General features: G+C 41.3%; 1 protein-coding gene across 2 annotated transcripts; it reads right to left on the bottom strand.

Annotated features, from left to right (window-relative positions):
• Window positions 1-205: 205 nt before the first annotated feature.
• Window positions 206-24,660, bottom strand: emc2 (ER membrane protein complex subunit 2). Of its 2 annotated transcripts, XM_053431659.1 has the most exons (11): window positions 24,570-24,660; window positions 23,706-23,819; window positions 20,199-20,263; window positions 19,168-19,253; window positions 17,397-17,454; window positions 12,957-13,042; window positions 12,602-12,661; window positions 8,974-9,055; window positions 8,620-8,730; window positions 6,722-6,826; window positions 206-764 (listed from the first exon to the last, which is right to left on the bottom strand). In XM_053431659.1, the coding sequence occupies exons 1-11, from the start codon at window positions 24,628-24,630 to the stop codon at window positions 678-680; spliced, it is 915 nt and encodes a 304-aa protein (XP_053287634.1). In that variant the 5' UTR covers window positions 24,631-24,660; the 3' UTR covers window positions 206-677. The 2 variants fall into 2 exon arrangements, with proteins under 2 accessions (XP_053287634.1, XP_053287635.1); XM_053431660.1 differs by lacking the exons at window positions 206-764; window positions 6,722-6,826 and adding an exon at window positions 6,955-7,011.
• Between the last annotated feature and the right edge of the window lie 801 nt (window positions 24,661-25,461).

Raw genomic sequence — 25,461 nt, 5'->3', positions numbered from 1 at the left:
AAGAAGAGGCCCCTGTTGCTGCCTTCATAATGACAAATGTCCCTCTCATCCCTTCACAGTGTAGTTTCAGCAGGTTCAAATGTGTCAGAGTGCTGGAAACAACGTGACGTAAAGGCACATGGAAATCCCCAAAACAAAACATTAAATCTGCTACTACACTTTTTTCATTTTCGACTCCACAATTAGTTCAAATTTTGTTCAGACATTTTGATAAATTTCACAAAAGGAAAAACATTGTTTATTTAGTTAAGATGTGTAATTTACAGACACAACAGAGACGATAAAGCACTTCAGTGTGAACAGGTGCGATCTCCATACTGTCTTTATAAATAGCAGTTACTGTACAGCTTGTTATCTTTACTGGTCACATGGCTATAGCTATGATGTGGTAATTAGTGATATCAGTTCAAGGTGAAACTAAAAGACAGAAAGGGATGGGAATAGGTTAGTCCAGTCTCAGGAAGAGCACAGGGTTCATACTATTAACTACTTGTTGCAGTTGTAGGTACCAGCTGGGTGGGAAAGGAACGTCTTCCATTGAGCATGTAAAGTTTACTCAATTACAGATCCAAAATAGAAAGAAACAGTTAATTATCTGGTTCTGGTCACATTGCAAGACTATTTGAGCTGCCAAGTTGCTCCAACTGAACAGAAAGGACAAAGACGGGCGCCGGCTCCTAGGACATGGTGATCTGCATGGACTCCAACATCTCCTCCACTGCCTTCATGGAGCATTTGTTCTCCTTAGTCCCACGACCGGCCAGCTGCATGTCAGAGATAGAGGGTGAAAGGCAGAGACAGAGAGATAGCAGGGGAGAGAAAAAGAGAAAATCAGCTCATCTGCCAACTAAAGTAATGAACAGCCAAACACTCTTGAACACATCCTCACAGAGGCATTGATAAACTCATCCACCGTACACCACGCTCCACTTACTGAGAGAAAACATCCCTGTCCCAGAGGCAATAAGGATCTTGGAGTCAACAAGTGTCATTAGATAGAATAGGTAAAAAGTCATGAAAAGAATTAAAAAAAATGTTGCATAAATGCCATTTTTCAGTGTGTGTGTGTCCGTGTGTTGAAGTGTCTGTGTACGCTCAGATAAGGATGCCCACATTTGTCCACTTCCATAGCCTCTAGTTCAGGAATACATAACACTGCCTTCTAATTTTAGCATCGTGTCCACGGGGGTTCACAGGAAGTGCCGCAAATTATAATCCACGAGCACATACAAGATAACTCATGCATGCGCACACAGGCACACACTTTCTCTTTCCAATTAATCTTGCCAACAGACGAGGCATCCCCTCAAAACACGGCAAAAAGAAACACAACTTCCTTAACCTTGGGCAGGGGACCAGGAATATAATGAAGGGTGAGTCCAATTAACCTCATCTCTGCACATTTGTCCACCATCATAAATCTTTATGAAATGTCTCCAAAGAGGTATCAAAGTGCTGCATTAGTTGTGTTATAACACATATGTCCGGCAGCGCCATCATATGCAAGCTTTGCCATTGTAGTCAATGTGAACTGCGACACATTTCCTGCAAGTTTCAGTCTGCCATGACATGACAGCAGGTCACGGCGCTACGAGGCTGTGTTAGCTAACGAATGCTAACGTTAATGGAATATCTTTCTCACAATGACAAAACAAACAAGCTGATGTTAAGATGCTATAAGCTACATTTAGGATGTTAGCCTGTTGAAGTTCAACTACAACAAAACAAAATTGTGATACTTAATCTTAAAGTACTTTTAATGGTAATATCAGAAAAGACTTTGTGGCAGATAACAGTAGCCACTGATGGAGCTTGTAAACCACCCATTAACACCCACTAACATCTGGCTTTTGTCTGCATTGGGAAACAATCAACAATAACTTCCGGGTCAAATGACTGTGCAAAGTTTGAATCAGCTCCGGCTCCTGTTACAAGTGATGGAAACAGGACACCAATGTGAACACTCAAATTTGGCAAGATAGTACGGAAATAGAATGCCTTAATTTCCAGTGCGTTCGAGAGGTCGAACATCATTAACTGGGGGAAAACAGATAAGCAAACTCCTCTACTGGTGATGGCAAAGGAACTCTTCTTTTTTAGTTAAATCTAAAAAAAGACAAGGAATTAATCACATCAATCAGACACTCCATCACGTACCAGGTCACAATCCAGGTACACAAATTCAACAAATATATGCAGCTCTGTATTGGCCTTGGGGATGATCAAGCAGGAGACAACTGCATCATAGTCTCCTTAAAGTTAACTTAATATGCAAACACCATTACCATGAGTCCAACATCGGATACTGTTCTAACCACATGGCAATACTGTCCCTGAACAGAGCAGATCCTACATGTCCTCAAGGTGAGAGAGGAGCCTCTAGACATGGTGTCCTCCCTCAGACTGAAGCAATGACACTGACCCTCACAACACAATTAGTTCAACACTTAAACAATTAAAGAAATGTAAGTACTGTGCTTTCACCAATGGTGGCATATTGATTTTTTAATCCCCCCAATACACCAACAGATCAGACTCATCCTCTAAATGCTATCTATTTGTAGAATAAAACACCCTGACAGTTTAATCCTACATTCATCATGAAGCACAAATTATTATTGCTGTGACACCTAAATTCGATAAACTTTTGGTCTTGCACAGGCTTTAAACAAACAGGAACTAACTTTACCCTATACTCGATTTACATGGCAAAACTTTTTTCCTTTTTCCTTTGCCAAACTCCAACTTAGAGAGGGTAGTTGGCTAAGGTGTGCAATTGGCTACGTAATTTCCAACTGTGACTCATTCTTCTAGATTTAGGGCGTGCGTGTGCGCATGTGTGTGTGTGTCTGGTAGCTATAATAATTAGTGTATTTCATTGCCTTGCTGCCTAATGCACCATTACCCAGGGCCCGGTAGTCAATTATCTCCGCAGCCTGAGGTGAGACCACCACATTAACTCCTGCCCTGTTCTAAAACAGTAGGAGCAGACCAGACAGCTCCACATCTATTTAGAGCATATGATAATAGAGTCGTGACGCAGCGGGAGACCGTGGTCCGTGACAGAAGAGCTAATCAGAGAATCTGTTTGGAGAGTTAGGGCAGCAGGGCAGGAAATGCCGGGCTGCTTTAAAGCCTCCTGCACCTATAACCCACACATCTACAGGTCTTTTACATGTCAGCCGACCCAACCAAGGTAATTACTTTTCTTTTTTGTTTAAAGAGCCCCAGTCAGTTGTGACCTCTCGCTGACGTCTGCTCCCACTTGCACTCACCTGCCCACCTTTTTCTCACACTGAGGTATGACAATCACCAGGTACAAGAGCCTAATAAAAGTGGACGACTGACACGAGCAACGCTTTAAAGGGGCTATCAATCAGCCAGCACAAGCCCTCAGCAGCCCGCAGCAGTATGACTGAGGCCAACACCGCCACTCCTTTTCAAGATCTCATAGGTCAGTTAACTGGGGCGAGGGAGCAAAACCATTAAGGGGGCAACAGTACACCTTGTCATTTACCTCTTCTAACAGAGCAGCCATTAAAAACAAACATAGACAAGTTGACATGTGCTTGGAGCCGAGCTTGCATACACAAACTGTACATGCACACTCACAGTCGAGTTGAGATCCCAGTACAACCCCCTATTACCAGGCAACTTAAACAAATACAGGAGGTTGTACACCAGGGCAGGAGCAGAAGGGTGGGATGCAGCTCAGATCATGTTCCCCGAAGGACCAAGGCGTAACTGTCTGAGGTGTCTCATTATCAACAGCATGGGGTCAAAACCATAGTCAACTCTTTGACAATTTGTAGACTGGTCTCAAAGAGTAGCACAAGTATATCAGTCTGAAATCATAACAACACAGCCATAAACATTTTCCTCAGGGCCACTAGAACATGGTCGATCTATCATGTTGATGCACACGTTAGCTTCCCTGGCAATGATTTTAATGAAACTTCATTAACTAGTTAAGGCTTTGGCTGGTAATCTGTTTCAGAAACACTTTTCATTTTATTTGTTCAAATCCTCTTTACGTCCTAAAAGCCTTCAGTAATAAAAAGTGTCTGACAAAAGACGGTGTCTGTGGCCCTTGCAGGAATGCAATAAATATGGTCAATCGTTTCATTCAGCCTGAATTCACTGGTGTAGCCATCTGACACTAACGACATGTCTGTCACTAACCAGGGTTCATAAGACACAGTGTTGGGCCTCAGCTCTTATCATCAAAAATTATTTTGACATCTTCGTCTGTGTCCTCTAGGTGTATGACACAGTTTTTCTTTCTGAGGTATTTGTTTTCTTTTAGTTTTTTCCCCCTCTGTCTCATATTGGAAACGCAGGAGGAAGTCCACAGAAAGTCCAGAGGCTCTCAGTCAGACATTTGCGTTAACACACACAGCCCCTCTGGAGAATGTCCGGTTAATCTCAGGAGTTCCCTCCATGTCCGAAAGCAGATATACACTGGTAAAGAAGAGATGTTGGCCGGAAGTTAGTGAGTCAGTCACTGAAAAGTCAGCTTCTAACAGCTGTCAGGCAGCACACGTTCATGACTTTGGGGGTATAGCTCCAATGGGAGGGGGTGAGATGTATCTGTGGAATTTTGTTAAGGTATAGGCTGATCTTGCTAGCTTGTCCAGCATTACCAACCCTAATTTTACAATAATTGTATGGTGTGAATGAGCAACTAGGACTTCTCTATAAAGCTGTCATATTCACTTGTAGTTTGGCTTTTTTGAAGCAAACTGTTCTTACTTGATTCTTGCTGTTCTGGGTTTGTACCCTCATAGTTTTATGCACTTATTGTAAGTCGCTTTCCATAAAAGCGTCAGCTAAATGAAACGTAATGGACTGTTGCAGACACACAATAGCTAATTCACAACAGCCAACATCATCAATCTCACACGTGTGTCCTCTGCCTGTGGTTAAACCCTCTCTCATGCCTCCTTGGCAATAAAGAAAATATTTAGCCAAGGAAAAACACGTGCTACACTACTGGTTACGGTACTGTCTAATACCTGTAATGAGTTTCAGATGAAGTTGCAATGCTGCTGCAGATCTGTTTCCAAGCTTTTTGATCTACTTCCATATATCCAAGCAACTGGCATTAATGAATTCATAATCAGCTTGAAACACAAATATTAAATTTGTTGTAATTAGTGTGATATGTCCACAAGAAATAAGGTCGGCAGCCCTTTTACCTTCTACTCGACATCAGATGTCCAGTCAAAGCCTGATTCCTATAACGCTTCACTGATGTCCTTCAAAAGTTTAGACACTGCCAAGTTTCCTAAAAATATGATTTTCAAACACTTTGTCCCTCTCCCTCTTTGAGGCGCCTGACAAGATGAAACATTTGCACTTGGAGATATCTATCATGTCCCCTGCTGGGATCAAACACTTCTTGAGACGGTGAGGTCAGCAAGCGGTCTGCTCAAAGTGGCGAGTATTGTGGAGCGGTCACATTTAGTTGACCAATTCTGTTGACCAAGACCGCCGCTGCATTTTTCTTTTATTAAACAGATCTATCTCTGTGTATTAAGTCTGAGCCTGAACAAAACAGGCTACACCTCCTTGGTCATGACGGTTCATTTCCACCTCAACTTGAGCGTACAGGAACGAACGGGAGCTTCTCTTTCACAGGAGCTTCAGACACTCTCTGTGACTTTACTCACACACACATGTCTGTGTGCTCGACATATGAAATGTGTCTATGAGGCGAGGGGAGCCAAGTGCGGTGAGACGCGGTCTTTAGAGGCTCAGCAGGGAACCTCTCTCTCTCAACAGGACCCACACAGGCTGAGCAAAGAACCACTTATTACATGTTTAACTGTCGGAGCCCAAATAAGCAACACATATGGGCTCGTATGGCAAAATAAGATTTCTTTTAAATATGCTTTAATACTCAGGGTGCCATAACAACGTCGTAAACCATTTTAGTTAAACAATCTAAGCGGCTCCTCACTTTTTCCCCTCAACACTTTGCAGATACTAATATGCGGGCACACGTGTACACTTTCAAATGGACAGACATCTGTTTATTAGCCCCTAGTAATGAAGTTTGAGCAACACCTCTCTGGGAAAATAATTGAGATCGTTGATTTCATTTTAAACACCGTGAGGAAAACCATGCACGACTCAAGTCTAAATTCAGGCTCGTGATTTTGCTGCGGATCTTCAAGGTTCAGTTCAACTTGAAGATCACTGAAGCAACGAATTAGACAACTCCCTGCTACAGTCTAGCATGACTGCCGTCCTCGAAGAATCCGCTTGTGGCTCTGTGAGAAGCTCATCTGTGAAGCCAGGGTGTGGGATAAAGTCTTACCAGACATTGTGGCCTTAAGTCAACACATCAACAGTAAATGTACCCAGACACACTGAAAGACACCAGGGTTGTAATTTCAGCGCTGCGAGTCAAAGGCATCCATCAGGATTGCTGTGCATTCACGGGTCACTTGGTGGTTGTGAATACTTTTTGCATACTATGCAAATGAGGGGGATTTCTGGATGTTTGGACATTGTGTGCAAATACCCCATGAAAGCTCAAACACAACAGAAGAGTCATAAAACAATATGGTCGGTGGTTTTCAGTGTCTGGTAAAATGAATTTTGATGTGGGAAAAAGTGAAAACTCTCAGTCGTAGATAGACACTAAAGATATGGAGGCAAGAAAAAATATATTTTGAATATAGATGCTGCTATATCAAGTCTTATGATGACTCACCTTATAAGCTCTATTTATTTGAGTGCCAGCCCAGGCAGCATACTTCATATTGTCCTTCTTCACCTTGGCACTAACTTTAGGACTGGCAGCGATGTGACTTGCAGACTAGAGGAAAAACAGAAAGCGGGAGGAAGAAGCAGAAGGAGAGAAGAGGGAAGAGGGGTGTTCTTATATCACAACTTGGTGAAACAGCAATAAAAGGCGTAATTTAGATGAATGTGCAACCACTCTTACCATCTACCACTCCACTAGTCATTGTGGCAGAGTGGAGAGAAAAAACAGACCTTGGCCTGATGACACAGGAGAAATCATTTATGGGGGGAAAAAGTGAGCGTTTTAATGCTTCATGCGTAAATTGTCACTTAACGGGGGCCTAATTTCTCCAACACCATCGATTCCTGGGGATGAGAGGGCCTGGTAAGTCTTCGAAAGAAGGAAAACCCGGTGAACAGTGAGAGGAGCGCCATGTGAATCACGGTTTCTGCCTGCCCCCACAGCTCCCCTCTGAACCACAAATCCCATGTCTTTCCCATGTTCCTGCCATCATCTCCACACAGCAAACCCCAGAGGGCTTACCCTGCCGGCACTTCAAAGCCCTCGCTACCAGCGTGCTGAAACTTTAACTACACACCAATCAACCTGGCCCTGCTTTTTCTATAAAATGGTTTGGCTTCTGTTCTTTTTAGTAAGCGTTTTCTTTATTTCTATTTTTTTTTTTTTTTCACTCGGGAGAAACCTCAATTTAGATGATGTCAACACAGACAGGCTATCCCCACAGAACAGTGTGCACCATTATGGAGGGGAATCCCTACGCTGTGTGAGTGTTGTGAGTAACTAACCCACAACCCAACTGTGGTCAGTGCTAGCAAGTCTTGACTTAGATGGTGAGAGATGGTGAAAGTTCCTGGCCTTTCACTGAACCTCTTGCACCTGTCAGGAGACGGTCCTTCGATCAGAGCTGACAATGCGCAAAACTTGCTCTTCAGACAGATCAGTGACTGATAATGGATAAAAGCCCCCAACTGAAGTAGATGAGAAAATAACTAAACATTTTATTAAACAACGTTTTTGATCCAGAGCAGGATCTTGTCAGATCTTTTTCCTGAAGTATCCATTAAAAAGTAGAGGACTTGTCAGGAAGCCGTGCAGGGGCTGCTCCATCTCCAGACAAACTTGAGAGGTAACAGAAGAAAATATCTGGGTTTGAACCCTGCCCTGCTCCTCCTGTACGCTGCTTAAACCTCTGGGGTGATTTCACAGTGTCCGGGTTTGCTGGGAGGTGTTCGGACCACCTGAAGAATCTCATTGCTGCTTCGAGGAAAACACTGGGCCTCTCTGTGTTAGACCTGCTTCCACTCTCAACGCTTTATTCACTGCACTGCTTTGTTTGTGTTTTTATGTCAGCTCTCAGTTACATGTGATACATTGGTGCGAGCAGACAACATCCTATTTAAACAAATACATGGAAGAAAAGGTAGTTTGGCAAATACTACAATCAAACTGGCACCAGGTCGGATAGCTTACAGCAGTTGTCCTCTCTCTGTGTCTCTCACGCTCTCTCTCTCTCTGGGCCTACTTTATTTATTTAAGTCATAAACATAAAGAAGGTCTCACTAAAGGGGTATTATTATAAAGTAAAGAGCTCCAGAGGGGCAGACTTTTCCTATGCTGGAGTTCACCGTCTGAGTCAGCAGTGAGCTGACCTGTCTGACAGCACCTTCTTTGCTCCCCCCCAAAAACACATTTACACACACATACATATGCACTACAGTGTTACTTGACACACTCACTGGCCAGCCTCAACCTTGACAAACCACAGGGTAACAAAAAAGGGTTCTGCTGTTGTTATTTTTTTCGCTTTTTCTTTTCACTTTCTCTCCATGCAGAGCCGTACTCACCATGTACAGACCAAACAATGCCCTCATGTTTCGGTTGTTCAGCCTCAGCGCCTGGGCAAAATACTTTCTGGACAGGTCCAGGTTTTCCAGTCCCCCCTGAGTGTACTTCACCTGTGTGAAAAGGCATTAAGCTGTGCTGAGGGGCAGTTCAAGCAATGACAGGAGAACATCTGAATAAGCAACACTTGACAACCCCATGTAAACACATCTCCCTTCATGAACTTATATTCCCAATGACGTTAAAGTATGTCAGTCAGTGTCTCTGTTACTGAGAAAGGCACCCTTCACAGAGCTCTAACATATATTCCACAGTTTGCCCCATGCATGATGTCGGACATCCAAGCGCGTACCTACCTCAGCGTACTGCTCACAGTACAAGTGATTGTGAGGATTGCTCATCATCAGCTCCTCCAGACAAAACGCAGATTTTCCATAGCTGTGGAAATGACAAGAGAAACAGTAAGCCGATTGATACAGCTGTGGATATGTCATCCTTTAGCTTGCTCAACTGTGAAGAACAACATCTATGGCCAATAAATTTGCAGGTATAAATCTGAATTGAAAACTACATGGGGCACGGGTGCGACAGACTTATAGCCCACTAGATGTTGCAGAGATCCGTTAAGATCCACCACATGACTAGGTTTATTTAAAGGCTTACAGTAAAGGTTAGTCAGTGCAGACAGCTGGAAAGGTAAAAGCCTATCTAGTATGGTGATTCTTCCTCCTTTGGGGACACTGAGGATCAATCTTTTTCGTCTGTGTGTTTTTTCAGCCTTTAATGTGTAGTTAACTACCTTCCTGAGGTCAGCACTACAGTAAGAGCTGGCACACTGTGCCTATACTCAGATGAGATCACTTCTCAGCAGCAGACTGCTGAGCTGTTGACCTCACACTAATCTGCTGCCACTCCATTTCTAATACAGTTTCCCCTTCAAGGTACCAGGCCAAGTTGAGCTGAAACACAGTATATCACTGGAATACAAAGCAATAAAACGTCTACGCCCCTAACAAATGGAAGCGCACACACACACACACGCGCACGCACGCACGCACGACGCCGTAAAATAGGGCTGCACTGGCCTTCTGTCAACACATTCAAACTAATTCAAAGTTACAATCATTTTTGTGTAGCCAATGGTTCACTTCTGAGCCGATTTTATATGTTTCTGAATAAACATTAGCGTTAAAAGACCAAAAGAGGTCTGCATGTGTCACCGGGCTTCTCAAGATAGGGACCTCTTTGTCACTATGTGCCTGCGACAACATGAAGAACTTATCAGGCTATTTAAAGTCTGCCAAAGTAACTAGCAGAAAGATTAACAGCATAGGAGGGGAAAGGAAGGTGCAGACAGAGAAAGAAAGAAATAAACAGGGGGAAGGGGTTGAGTGGAGGGGGAGATCAGAGGGCTTGGATGGTTGGGGGCTGCTTACAATTACCACTTCCTCTCCATAAAAACTTTCAGATGTGCTCGTGCAGTGGCCGTGGCCTGCAACAGAGCCTGCTCCATCAGCCATCAACTACAATCTTGTAACGGAGCCAGACCCTCACCTCTTGCGCTCTTCCTCCGAGCCATCAAACCCCACCGACACTAAGCTACTCCCTACGGCTGCTCCTAAGCTCCCTCTTTACCACAGCTCTTGAGTAAGGTTGTAGCCACCATCATGTGCGAGACTGTAAGAATCGTATTTGTTTCTTTTGGAGGTTAGTAAAAACCATCAGCAGTGGGCTTTCCCCCATTTTAATACCACATTCTGACTGCATTTAAGACAAAAATGGATTCAGACTGTCTAAAGCATGTTTGAAAAAATTATTACTATTTATCCTGTAATTTTGGATGACCAGTCCAATTTTGCTGAACAGTCTCACAGGCTGGGTCAGAATGAGCGCCAATTGCAGATCCCAACAGCGGCTCCATGCAAAAAATAATCCCATGTCTAAATATCTTTGGCGTGAGGATTGTTTTAGAAGTGTCAACTCAGAGGATATTAATTACAGTTTGAATGTGTTAACACTGATGTCTGCTGCAACCCTAACAACCCTGCAATGGCAGTGCAGAGACACACTGCTTTGTTTATTCTTAGCTCCCAGGGTGTTGTGCAGTGAAGGGAGGAGAGCTTATTTCTCTTGCTCGCTTCTCCATCAGCCTCTGTTTTCTCTGGCTTGGGGGGGAAAGAAAAGTGCCACCACCTTCTCCTGGGAATTTCACAGCAAGTGCTCTCTCTCTCTTCCTTTCTCGCAGCCTCCCGCTCCATCCTTCTGGAAAAAAGGCGATAATGCCAGGCTATCCGGAAGAGGAGGAGGAGGGGAAATGGGAGTTTGTAACCCAAAATAAAGAAAACAAAGAAACGAAATTGACACGCCTATAGATAAGGGGCTGTGGGAGTGAATGGTGTGATATATTAGAAGTGTGGGGATAAGCTGGGAGATAATCCGCTCACCCCTGGATTTCCTCTGACTACTACAACAAGAAAGCCTCTCAGACAAAGGCATGAAATATCCAATAAGTAGCCTTCTCAACGTGCTACACATTCCTGCTCCCACTACTATAGTATCAGAGCAACCGTGCAACCGGGGTTAGTGCGCGTGCATGCCCACGTGCACACGCACCCTTTTTTAGAATATAGGACAAGACTATTTCTTAAATCACCATGCTGGACACACCAGAACAGCCAATAGTTTAACAGTTCAACTAAATATGCAGCTTCAGCCACTTCTGAGCCCAAGACTATTAAGATAAAATGTGACAAAGAACTAAATGGCCGAATGGCACTCAGTAGAGTTCATAAAAATAAATTGGTTGAGTAGTTTTTGAATTCTGCAAACGACAAACAAACACAGAAGAAATGATTCTTGGAGGAGGCAATATATTTTTTTTGCAATGCTCCAGTCCGTCTGGCACTTCTCCTTAGCAACTGAGATATCAGTTGGGGGTCTGGGAGTCTTTCTACTCTCACATTCAGGAGAGGCGACTTAAGACTGAAATCCTATTAAACTACTCTTATGTGACAAACATGGACAGGGCTCCTTTGAGACCTCTGGCTGAGTTAGGAATCTCACCGCCTTCCATTGTGGCCAGTCCAACGACCCTCTGGAGATCAAGCCATCAGTCTGAAGTTTTAAACTGACATTCATCCAAAACATATGGTGGCTGCAAACGGACAACTAATTTCGAAGGAAGTTTGTATATGCTAAAATATATCATTAAATGTATAGTTCACATTAAAATAATTAGAATCACAGAAACAAACATCAGCTATACAGTATGAATTTTGCTCTGCAGGGTGTTGGACCTATTCCTTATTCATTTTTGTTATACTTTGCCTCTATGAGGAAAACATTCATATTCAAATCAGTTGTTCTAGTGTGTCCAGCATGGTGATACTATGCCAGTGTGTTTAAATGGATATGAGAAGGAGCACTTGTGTTTCTTCTTTGGCTTAACTATTCAAATAAAGGGTGTTTTTTCGAGATTAAACAGACAACTGCATTGGCTGAAGATCATTTCCTGCATGTCCTGACCCTATTATTATCTTTTCTAGTGCTTTTTATCCCACTGAGATATTTACCATTTCTTCCTTGTTTCTCTGATGATTTATTCTGTGATTCTTGCAATAAAAGGTAGATTACGTTATGTAGTAAAGTCTAACACAGATAGGCTGTAATTACAAAGGTGGCTAACATCATTACAAAAATCTGTATTTTAAGAAGGCAAATAGACAATTAATGTAATTTGGCCCTCCATATCAGAATTTGAGGTAATCCTAGATCCCTTATATACTACAGAAAATATAAATAAAATTGTTTTTTAAGTTGTAGAGCTGGATAACAACAGTTAATGAAACTTCAAAATCTTACTTGCTGACCTCTTTTAACTTGTCTTGCCAAATTCAAATTTTCCCTGTTTCATTGTCACAATTCATTCTTGGGGTCCATTCAAACTGATTTTAAAATATGTTGTATAAAAAAAAAAGTATTTACTCATGTTCATTAATGTAGAGCTCTGATAACTCGTGCCACGCTTCTTGGTCCCCAACAAACCTGTAAACACAAAATGGCAATAAGTTCCGTTGCTTATAAATTCATCAAGTAGAGTGAATTCAAATCAGGGAATCTATCTGTAACATAGTTAAGTAAAAATGCAAGTACAATATTACTTATTACAATACCAATAATGACAGTCATTCAACTTTTGAGGTAAACGAAATTAATTTGTAGTACTTTATGCACAGTTGTGCCAGCTCAATTGAAAGCAGAGTAGTTTTTTAATTAACATAAAAGCCAGGGGTGGTAGGAGTTTTTTTTTACCCTCTCCCCGTCTTAAAGAAATACTAACTGTTCCAGATACTCGTTGAGCTCCCGGATGGCTTCGGCGCTTTTCCCCTGGGCCTTCAATATGGAGATCTTACGCTTCCTTGCTGCCTGTAGTGTAGAGAGTAAACACAGGATTAGGACCTCACCATCTCCAGTGTTTGTCTGGAAGGGGGGGGGGGGGGTCAGATAAGGAGTGAGCGCAAGAGTTCTAAGTTTCAGTGTCTACATCTTTGTATTTTTAGTGTTGGTACTCTCATGAGACAAATAATTCAGATTCTTCTTATGATAATATATAAGGTGAAACAGCATTTAAGTGTATTACAACAGCAACTTTGTAAAAAGGGTGCAGATACATAACAACTTATTTAACTTCAATCATATTATAACTAAGGAAGTGAAATGTATCTAAGTCGACCAAGATGTAATGGGAGATAGTGGCCAACAGGAGATGGACACGCACATTATGAGTCAAAGTGTAGGAGTTGGAGTGAGTTCAGTGGCTGAGATAGAGTGGTGAGTCATACCCTAAACAAGTGGGGAAAATGGCACACTCCCCAAAACCCCAACGTCTTCCTGCCGACACGGCACGCAGCGAGCACTCCAACGGCCCAACTTACATCAGCTGAAAATTGCTTTCCTCTTCATTCCGATGTTGAAGTGACCTCAAGGTGGATTAGATTCTCATCAATCTGAATTAGAAAGTATTACTCCTGCTGCTCTGACTTTACCAAATGTCTTACCCCAATCCTCCTCCCTCCTTTGGTTGTGAGTGAAAACCTTAACAGGAGGCTGCCACTCCATTAGGAGTGCACCACCCTACCACAGCCTATTTTATTTATGGACTGGCACTTGATTGAATGGGGCTTCCTCTTCTATACTCATAACCAGAGCTACTGATGACTGTGTATGAGTCATGTCTTGCGGGCTGTAAAGCTGGACCTCTTCTGACACATCCATCATAAGAAAACAACTTATCCATCAAGCTGATACAACGACTTAAAGAAAAACTGAAGCCTCAACTCACCTATTTTTGTTTGATGATTAAAATCAGATAGAAAACTATTGAGCAACAATAAACAGTGAAAGGTCATTATTTTCCCTTTTGTGTCATCTGACTACAAAAAAAAAAAAACTTGATGCTATGTGATATTCAGGAATTTATACTCACTTCAGACCAAAGTATATGCATGTGGGATCTTTTCTCATCCAATACAAAATAAGAGAAAGCAGAAAAAGTACAACAAACTCTACACTGATGTTAAATGTGGAGTTCCGCACTTGTGCACTCCCACCATCACCACACCCACCTCCCTTTTTCCCCAACTTTTTTTCCTTTTTTCTTTTTCCCAGATAAAGAACCATTTGGGGCTCAAAGGAACATATGGAAGTTGGTAGCCCTAAGAGTCACACAGCACTTTATTAAACGAGAAGCAATTCCAAACCACCTCTCTCCTCCTTTCTCTAACTAATGATCCAGAAAAACCTGGCAGTGGGTCTGATCCCTCTGTTGTCATGATTCCTTTTTAATTAGCGCTTTGAGGAGGCCTTAGGAGTGAAGAGTAGATTATTTACATCACCCCTGGCTTTTTATGACCTACCGCAACGTCTCTTTATAATAAGAAACATCACAACAAGTGTGGCACACATAGCACACCCTATGTAGGTGAATAAGGGAAGAAGTGTCAGACTAAACAAATGTTTTATGATGCTTTAAACTTTTCTTGTATACAAAGGCAATTAAGGTGTTTATTTTCCACTATGACCCTTTACAAAACATATTTAAAATTTTTAAATCAAGCTCTTCCCTTACTAATTGGAAATAATTAGCATTTGTGGTAAAAAAAAAAGTCAGGACTGAGGCTTTCAATTTCAAATAACCTAACCCTGACAAATTAAATCTTGTTCTACGATAAATCTGTAATTGCATTTGCTTGTGGGTCAACCTCAAGAGTCGTCCATATGACCTCAGTGGCTTATTTTAGAAATCCTACCTGTTTATATTGAATGATTATGCTAAAATGAGAATATTGCGATTAAATTTGAAAGCAACGAATGAATCTATCCATTTGTAAACAAATGATCATTTGGCACATGTGTATGCAAATGTTGAGGTCACTTCGTGATCTAAAATAGTCAGAAGAAGAACTAAAAAGGTGGAAAGAAAATTGCATTTACGCACGCAGGCAAGAATTTTGCCAGATCATTGCTGTAGGTATTGGAACATAGCAAGCAATGGAAGGGCTAAGAGTTTGAAACATTCTTTGGACACCGCCATGGCAAAAAAAAAAACCTTGAGCAATTTTTGTTGATTCAACAATTTTGGTTAATGGATACCACATCTATTCCACAGCCTGTAATTACAACAGCTCAGTTTCCAATCTCTGCTTCGCATTCTGGGATGCCTCGCAAGTCTTCCTTGTGGTCGCCAATTTTCCGCCATTTCTCAGGCCCATCCCTCGCCCAATTCTTAAGAGTGTGTTGGACAACATGCAGGGAGGAGATAGCCCTCGCTGCAAAACCTGAACGATGTCACCATGTCATCGCTCCACCTGCCACTGCTACACCCAAGTCATTAAGGACAAGGATTGTGGGGGGGGAAAGGGTTTAAGGTTAATATCCCATGGACAGAGAACCTATTTGTCTGTTTTGTTCCATTCCCACCCCCATGTTTGACGGACATCCTACACTCGCCAGGGTGGCAGTATCCAGCATTCAGAGACCAGGAAACCGACCGTTCCCTTTCCGAGGATGTCTCTGGAATCCCCTGAGGATCTGTGCTGTGTCTGGGAGGTGCCGTGGGATTCACCGAAATTACAACTCCCATTGTAAAAACAGTTAAGGGATGCTAAAGCAAATTGTTGCACACTATGACAATGACTTAAAAAAAAAAAATAAAAAAAATAAAAATTAAAAAAAAAAAAATCGCTTGAGCAGCACACATTTTGTATATGAAAAGGAAAGTGTTACAAGAAAATGACGCGATTTGTGGTTTTTACTTCAATCTTGTCTTGGACAGAATATTCGGGACCGAATATCTTCAGATAATTCACTGCAAATTATCCTTATGTTATTTTCTTATCAAGCCTAATTGAGTAAAGTAGAATATCACTAAACACAAATGTTTTTGCAAGATGTTGCTTTTTTTAGCATCGCTAAAGATGGATACCCCAATCATATTGGTTGGTAGTCTTTCAGTTAGTTGTATGGCTTTTGTTCTTGCCAACATCAGCATCAATAGAAATGCACATACTTGCTGGACAAAATAAAAAATTAAAACATTTCATAATTTTTCTCCAGCCCTTCAAACGGATTTGTGAAATACTCCTGCGACCTGAGCACTCTTTTAAATGAAACTGAGGGAACAAGCCCATGAAAACAGTCCTATCCCTCATTTTAAAGTCTGACGAGCCAATCCGACTTGCAAACTTCCAACAGCAACAAAAGTATTAAATAAACAAGATGGTCTTAACAAAGTAAAGGTGGGAGTTACTATGGTGGGAGGCAGCAGCTGTGGCAGAGCATGGTGGGAGGCGGGAACATACAGATGAGGAGGCTGTTCCTCTATGCCACAGTGAAAGCAAGCAGGGAGGGTGGGGTACATTAAAGAGAGGTTCATATTATTAGAGGTTTTTTTCAGTAAGGCTTCTATTTGATTAGATTAGACAGCTGAAGATATGAAGAATCTTCACATGGCATCCAAAGCAAGGACGTCTATTCTGTTGTTTGTAGCTAGAAAAATGTTTAACCCATCTAAAGCGATCCATATGTCAGCGTGGTACAGGAAACTCATTGAACATCTTTGGGGTGAGGGGGATGGGTACGGCTAAAATAAATAAGGTCATGGTTTCTTTTGAAAACCCTTTAAAAGATTTATTTTCTTGCGTGTCCTTATGGAAACAATTTACAGCAGGTACATTATGTTTTGAGATGGTGGTGTGGGATTGGCTAGACAAGTCATTTCACAGAGATGAATAGAAAATTGGGGAGAGAAGGAAGCACAGAGTGCTTCGGAGAAATTAGGGTTATTCTGGGCTCGTCTGCGTCTACCTATCAGCAGGACTTTGTCCCCAAAGCTGGTAGATGACAACAGAGAAGCCGGGACAGGAGCTCAGTCGTTGGTCCAGAGTGGGGGTCTAAAAGGTTCAGTAAATCACTGTCTTCAAAAGGCCAGTGCCTTATTTACACTTTATTTTCACCAAACATGTCTGCCACTGACTAAGACCATGAATCACCCCCACCTCCCCTTAAACACTTTTCAGTTGTGTGGGTGATAGGCTGATCAGCACTGCGGTTGAGGTCAGGGAGGCCAAGGGGAGTTTAACTTAGCAAACTCACACCACTGACACCAAAGTGCTTTGGCAGATTTAAAGCCCGCCAAAAAAGCTGAGACCACAGAGTGGAGCAAAGTAGAAGGCTAAGCAGAGAGATTTTCCCCCAATCTGTCCCGAAACCTCAGTCTTACCGTGTTGGTGGGGTCATCTTGAAGAATGGAATCATAGTGCTTGTTGGCCTCGTCATATCTTGAGAGAAAGGGAAAAGAAGACAAAGTTGTTTGTTATTATTTTATTTTTTTAAACCAATCCCAGATCCTAGTCCCCTGTTGGCTAAAATTAGGTGGTGGGGAAATCCAACAGAGTTCAAGGTAGTCAAGTTTCTGTATACAGCATAGCAGGTTCCTGTGATTACAGTGACCCTGTTCAGAAATCAGTGGTGATCTAAAGGAGGAAATAAATACTCATTTAAGTTTAGGTTGCTGGTCACGCAGCCAACATTGTGAGAAGCTTATATCACTTCACACTGAGTCATGAAATCAATACAAACAGAGTGTACTGTTTTGAAGTCTGTATTTTCATTTGATTGGATCCAGTTTGATTCACCTTTAAACAAAATCAAATTGCTGCTTTTACATCTTTCCAGGTCCAGAGCTACTGCTCAGGTCCAGTTGTCTGTCTCTTGGCCCGAACATAATACGACAATACACTCATATGAACTTGATAAGCAACAATATCTTACACAATAAGCAGCCTAGCCTATACTCTTGGACTGCACCACATGATTCTGTTTAACGAGGGGAATTTATGAGCTGTAAAAATCAAATCATATGGTAAAGAAATCTGGGAATCGGAGGCATGTGAACTTTACTTGTCATATCCAATCAAGCGCTGACGGATGAGTCTTCAACTTTTGTTTCTATTGGGGGAAATCTGCAATGCTAACATTTTAGCAGTCAAAGGAGGGGTTCAGTGATCAGAAACTGCCCCGCCCACAGCAAGCAACAGACAGAAGCAACTCTGGTTTCCATTAACGCTGAGCAGCCCCACTTCCAGCGCTGCTGCTTCCCTCACATTCACTTTATTACTCAGCCACACTTTGGGAGATTTCAGATGGCACCAGGCAACCACTCACGATTTATTTAGGAACCGTGTGTGTGTGCGTGTGTGTGTGCGTGTGTGTGTGTGTGTGTGTTTAGGACCTTGCCGTTTGAAGCTGTGTCATTCAAGTGTAGCTCTGTCTGCTGCCAATTAGATCCCAGTGTGCCGTTTATTTAATCTGACAGTGCCGAAGCAATCACTCTCAATTATCACATAAACTCTGACATAACCGATAAACCAGCAATGGTGATCCGGGTGGGGAATGTGAGTGAGGAAGTAAACACATTGAATTACCCTTACTTCAGAGCAGACTAAAATACCCCTCTTGTTTATCTTTCTTGCTCATGCTCCTTTCTGCTTCCTTTTTTACAAACTGCAGATTCAAAAATAAAACCCATCATTGAGGGAGGACGACAAGGGCCCGTTGCAAAAAAATTAATTGTAGCACATGTCAATATTTAGGGGACATACTCGCAGCCCAGACACCGAAACAGGATGTCGAAAAAGCATGAAAATAAGGAGGGGTAAAAGATGAGGAGTGACAAAATAAAGAACAGAAACCAAAGAAGATTGAGGGACCCCCACAATAACAGTGGAATCTGACCACTTCCATCCCGGGAATCCCTAACTCAGGCATAAGGGCCACAGGACTACCCAGCATTGAACCTTTCCTCTCTATGTTCCCCTCCTCTCCTAAGGAATGCTGGGTTATCCCACATAAACACACCCTACCACACACACCCAGACCGTTGTACCACTTAAGACCTGGTAACTGTTTCTTGCCCCCAATCCTCCCAAAGTATCATAAATAACAGCAAGGTAGTGCTTTTTTGTCAGCCCTTTGTTCGGTCCGATGCTTACCGTTCCAAAGCTTCCAGCCTCATGCCCGATAATCGCTTCACTCTGTGGCTATCTGGAAACTGCTTCCTCAGTTCCTGCAGACAGGTCTGTAAGGATGTGGGCAGAGGAGAGACCAATTACAGATGGCTGTAGCTAAACTTTGTGTTACACTCATGCTCTCACACGCTTACTTCGACAGATACTCGTGATTTTTCAACCTGAACCACCTGCCTTGAATTGTTCCAGCTAAACAAACCTAATACAGTGATACGCAAGCAGGCTTTCAAAAATAAACTTCACAGTTTATATGTTAACCATTTGGGCTACCTTGCCTGCTATTAATCGAGTAAGGATACTCTCCTTCCCCCTCTATTCAGAGCTTTTTTTTGTTTGATGAGAGAAGTGTAAGAGGTAAGGAATGGTTGCAATCATATTCAGCATTATCCTGAATGAGATGGAAAAGTCTGCAGCGTGATTTGAATCGTTTGCGCTATCCATCAGCTCAAGTCTGGTCCTTGTGCTTTTCTTAAACGTTTGGCAGCAGAGCTGAGAGGATAGCCAACAGACAACTATTTCTAATGACTGAGTTCTGCCTTCTTCGTTCTCTATGAGTCATTCTTTTTGCCAAAGGATTTGTCACTTCCATACTGATTACAGATGAACCATTTCAATTACTCTGGCCTCTTGTCTTTTTTTATCCTGTGCACATTTTACTTTTTTTCAGAGATATAAATATTTCAGAACATGAACTCAGAAACATCACATTAGGCTTTAGGAAGGCAAATAGATCTTGGGGGGAAAAAGGCAGTAAATGATGGCCAAGTTCAGCTAACATTTGAAGCATGCTTCTCCTCTCATTTGCTACACTCTCTAATTCCAACTCTCAGCAAATTGTTTTTCCAAAGTACAGACAGAGTAATACCATTTGGCCAAATGAAAATCAGATTTTCACATTTGGCAAAATGGGTGCTGCAAAATTGGAATAGCTCTGAGAGACCGTACATTTGCTTTTGAAGCTCCTGGGTGTGTAAGGAAGTACAGTAAAAACTTACCAGAGCCAAGTCATCCCGACTGCAGTCCAGCGCTGCGATCATCACCTGCTCATAAATAATCCATACTGGGCAGAAGAGACACACACAAAGAAGACTGTGTTAACGCCCTTTCCTTTCCACTGTCCGATGCAACATGAAAAATGATGTATTGAACGTGTACGTCTGTCCTCGTCATCTGCACACAAACAGGCATCCACCAAGTGAATCAACAACTGAAGAGTTCATTCAAAGAACTTTCTCAATTCATTTTAATGTATTTGCCAGCAGTGTAATAAATAACTTATTTAATTGCAGTAACAACATTACATTTAAGAAAAATTGGGTTGTTCTAGCCCTATTAGGGAAAATATGTTTTTCTGCTTGTTATGATGACCTCTCACTTTTAAAATTAAGTTGAACTGAAAATGTGAAACTGAAAATGACCATACACCTGCAAACCCTAACAATTCTCCACATCATTAGATGACATCCTGACACTCTCTACTAACACTGGTGACACATCCAGAAGGGGATGTTAATGGTACCAGAGGAAAAGAGGTGAGCTACATTTCTACGTAAAAACATGTTAATGTTTTGTGAAACTAGAGCAGCTGAAGAAACATTTCTTATCCTCTTCTGTGAGCAGAGTGACTGTGTAAACCATTATTGAGCTCACATGGCACAACACATTTTTACTTCCAAATGGTTTTCACTAAAAATAAAAAATATAGATTTAGCAATTTCAATAAATACATCAGTGTTTTCCAGTCACTGATTTATTTATATTGGCACAATATTATTCCAAGAAACTTACATATTGATTTTTCAATTTTGTATTACTATTTCAAATTGGTAAAAGCTAATTTCATTATAGAACTGAAAACAGCTTATTTATTCGCTCTGTCTCTCTTTGCTACACTCTATTTCTCTCTCTCTCCAACGAACACACACTAACTCATCTGTAAGCCTCTCTTCTTTGTGTGCACTCTCAATTAAAAGATGAGCACAAGCAGATGGAGGAAGAAGACAATCAGAATAGAGCTCAACACTGTGGTTCAAGAGTGTGGTTCAATGTCATGGACAAGAAAAACACTACCCACAATCCTCAGGTGAAATAGTAACATCTATGATTATCGGAGCTTACTATAACAATGGAAATGTTTACCAAAAATCGGATAGTTCAGTTTTACATTTACCAAAGAGCAGCATTCATAAATTCCCTATTTAACACGCATGTTTTTAGATATGAGGAAAATTGAGTCCAAAGGGTCAAACATATACAACAAGGAAGAGAGGGTCAGGGGGGATATCTGCAGCTGATGAAGAGAGAGATGTAAGAGAGGAGGAGGAAAGCAGCCAAGATGCTGCAGTGGGAGAGCTAGTGGGGGAGACGCAACAGGTGAGACTGACAATAAACAGATAAAGAGCTTTGCACAAGTATTGTTTGATTAAAGCATTTGTAAATTATAACTTTTGCAGTGGTGCACCTTATATACAGTTATATTGAATAATTATGTCTGCAAAGGTATTGTATACATCAACTACCTCTACAAATGGAATCAAATTCTGTGGGAAACACTATTAATACAATATAAAGCAAGGTTTGGTCAAAGGTTATGTGACATTTTCCCTCAACATCAAATTCTTGAATGGATTTTTACATTTTTACATTAAAGTCAAATAAATGTTTGTAAGATGTTGAAGTTTCAAATCTCCAGTTTCAGCCAGTAGCTATAACAATAGTCAATTCATAAAAATATATTTCTGTATATCTCTGCAGCTCAGCCTTTAAAACATACTGTAAAAATTCACTATCTTGCTATTTTAATGCTGATCTATACATAACTATCCATACATACTCTACTTATATTAGAAACCTCTGATTTATCTATTTTCTCCTCCATGATTCATCCAGAGATTTATTTAGGGCAGAAACCTGTTTTCAAATAAATAAAACCTATATGAAAGTCTGAAACTGTCAGCGTTGTTCCATTTAAAAACTAGCACAACCGCCAACACAACAATTCTATTAAAAAAATAATAAGTTTTGTCTTTTTATGTATTAATCTACTTTTGGTAACTGCTGGTAAGACATTACATTATACTGTGTTCTGTAAAGTAGATTTAGACAATTTTAATTAATTAAAAGTTTAAAGAACATTAAAAACATTTTTTTTAAATGAAATGTTTAATGAAGCATTATAATTTTGTCAACTGTAACATTGTATCAAACTGACTAATGGCTTGGCTACAGCAGCCTATTAATGGAATCTGTAAAACATGCTTGACAGACTGCTCTGACATGTTCGGCCCAACAAACATCCTGTGTTAATTGAAAAGAAAAAGAAAACCAAACTCCACCCCGACACTGGCAGGTTATGACAAAACAAACAAACGCTTGAAGTTTTTCTTGTCTTTAATGATGCCAACTCTTGTTCTGATAATTGCCATCCCATTTCACAGCCAATTTAAGAGTTGGTTTCAATTAAACCATGGCATGTAAGTGTGTATCCAGCCCTTTAAGGAATGTATGAATCATGAGAATGGGGTAAAAGGGAGAGTTTTACAGGGTAATGCAACAGGACAGAACTGTAGGAAACCGTGACTTTTGAGATGTTAATGGTTGGTAGAACTCACTGTTGCCCAATATATAAAATGAGAAAAAGAAGCATAATGTACTTACTAGGCAGCAGAGATTCCCTAAAGGAAACTGTTCACACCATTGTACTTGGCCCGTTACTTGTGTCAATGATATCCCTGCTTATTGTACATCTACATATGAATCATCTTTCGAATTAATTTTCTACTTTTACCAATTATCTGCTTGTCTTGTGAGTACTCATGTTCTATATTACCAAGCTAAGATAAATACAAATATTAACCTGATCCCATTGATCCATTATTCAACTGAAGTATTCTTCCTTTTCCCTTCATAATCTCCAGGTTGTCTGTATTATGAAAGCGATCTTGTACTTCAGGAGAGTCTTTCAGTCATGCCTGTGCCTATTTATGTTTGTCCAGATGAACGCACAGTTAATAAATTAATGTGGTCTCAGTCTCTGTAAATATTATTATTTATTTATTTTTTAACTGGAGGTTATACTCATCTCTTACTCTAATTTGTAAGCAGCTTCAAGGGTAAGTGGATAAGCAGTTCGTTGTGTTTTTACCAAAACAGACATGTTTTGTTTGCTAACAAGAGTTGATCTTTAAGGACAAAAGTATTTCTAAAACAGGAAGTTTAAACATGTGTTTGGAGCTGGGCAGGAAATCAACATCTAGAATTCTAATTATGCATTGTGCAAGCCCAGTGAGGAGGTCAAACACAAACTTGATCAAGTATTTAAAAAGGAATAATATGGTGACATTTCCAGATTATAAATATCTAATTTGACAGATAAGAAAACTTTTACCTTGATATAAGGGAATTATATTTGGCCATCTCGCCCACCTGTTTTCATGTGTATCCCTTGTAAAAATGCTGTAGACTTACTGTATGTGCTAATTGTTTTGTCTTGAAACACTTACTGTCATCTCCCAGTTTTGATGCATGATCGCTGATGAGTTCCTCGCCAACATCCACTATTTGTTCACTATTCCTGCAGTTGTCTTCTCTCCATTTGCGGAGCTTGTCTCTCATCTCTGTGGCATAAGAGATGAAAACCATCAGGACAGTGGTCTGTATCAACACATCTGTGTAAAGTCTGGTACTGCAACTCTGGGAATGTGCAACACACGACTGAAGCTTTGCTGTGATATCGTTTGCATTGAATTGTCACCATCATTTGACCTGATGTGGGTGATGCAACTTAATGTATCGGGGATATTCAGACACCCTGGGGGACTGAATAGATACGTATGTATATTATCGCATAATGTGTCAAATTAGAACAACTTCAAACCACTGTGATGATGATTGTGCTACGTGTACACTCATACGTGCACACGACGTGGCTGTAATATCATTATTACATCACTGTAGTTATTACTGCCGTTCAGTCACACAACCAGAGGTCTATACAAACGTAGCTGCAGCTAGCGTTAGCAGGAGCCACCATGACTGGCTAACCGGCTACAGACAGGGAGTTATCCGACTAAAACACAAAGCTTTCTACACGAAGCACGAGTGATGTCACCAATAACTCGTTTAACAAGACATCTACTGAGCCGGTGTGCGTTCACTGAATGACTGGATGAACCCGAGGAGTTAGCAGACAAGCTAACTAGCATTAGCTACGCACTTCACGTTGCCTTGTTCGCTTGTGTTTTTTCCGTGTGGAACAACGACGACTCTCCCCCATGGACGAACACGGGCGCACATGCTCCCACACGAACAGTAATCCAATGGTCTCAATGGCACATGAGGAGAATCTATTTTATATCCAGTCTTACCTTCCCAACCCACATCGTACAGTTCTGACACAGACGCCATCTTTTTTTCTTTTGACAACATACGTCGTGAGCCTACGTCACAGACTTCACAGCTTGGGCCATCAAAAAAAATATATATACACTCCTGATCAAAATCTTAAGACCAGTTAAAAAATTGCATGAATTTGCATTTTGCACTTTTGAATCTTAGGAAGGTTCTCAGTAGAGTTTCAAAAATTCAAAAAAGAAGAAATGGGAACAAGAGACCAAAAGTTGTGAGCAGGCAATTTATTGAAAACAACAATTTAACTGAAGCAGGCTGTTCATCAGCTGATCAAAAGTTTAAGACCACAGCTAAAAAAAAATAAAAAATTACTGACTCAGTAATGAGTAGCTCCACCATTATTGTTGATCACTTCAAAAATTCGTTTTGGCATGCTTGATGCAAGTGTTTCCAAAAGGCTAGTGCGAATGTTGCGCAGAGTGGTGAAGATGGCTTCACGAAGGGCATCCACTGTCTGGAACTGAAGTCCATTTTTGTAAACTTCCCTTGCCATCCATCCCCAAATGTTCTCAATTGGATTAAGATTAGGGGAACACGCTAGCCTGGATGCCAGACGAATTTAGCCCCGCCCACAACAGATTTGGTCGGGCAGTTCGGTCTGGGGTCGCTCCATTGGGAAAAAATTATGGCCGGACCGGGCCAATCAGATTGTCAGGGCGGGCTTTATACGATGATTGACAGATGATCAACTGTAACGTAATCAACCACGTCATCACAGTGCCCTCGGGTTGAATTCGTTTTCAACAAACATGCCTGCCGCTGGCGAGCTGAGATGTGTAGATGCTGCCATTGAGTCTGTTTTAGAAGACATCGACAGCGCATTCATTTTGAAAGAGGAACACAGAACGT

This window comes from Pleuronectes platessa, chromosome 10 (assembly GCF_947347685.1).
Source record: "Pleuronectes platessa chromosome 10, fPlePla1.1, whole genome shotgun sequence".
Classification (NCBI taxonomy): domain Eukaryota; kingdom Metazoa; phylum Chordata; class Actinopteri; order Pleuronectiformes; family Pleuronectidae; genus Pleuronectes; species Pleuronectes platessa.
This window is presented reverse-complemented; position numbering and strand designations above follow the sequence as displayed.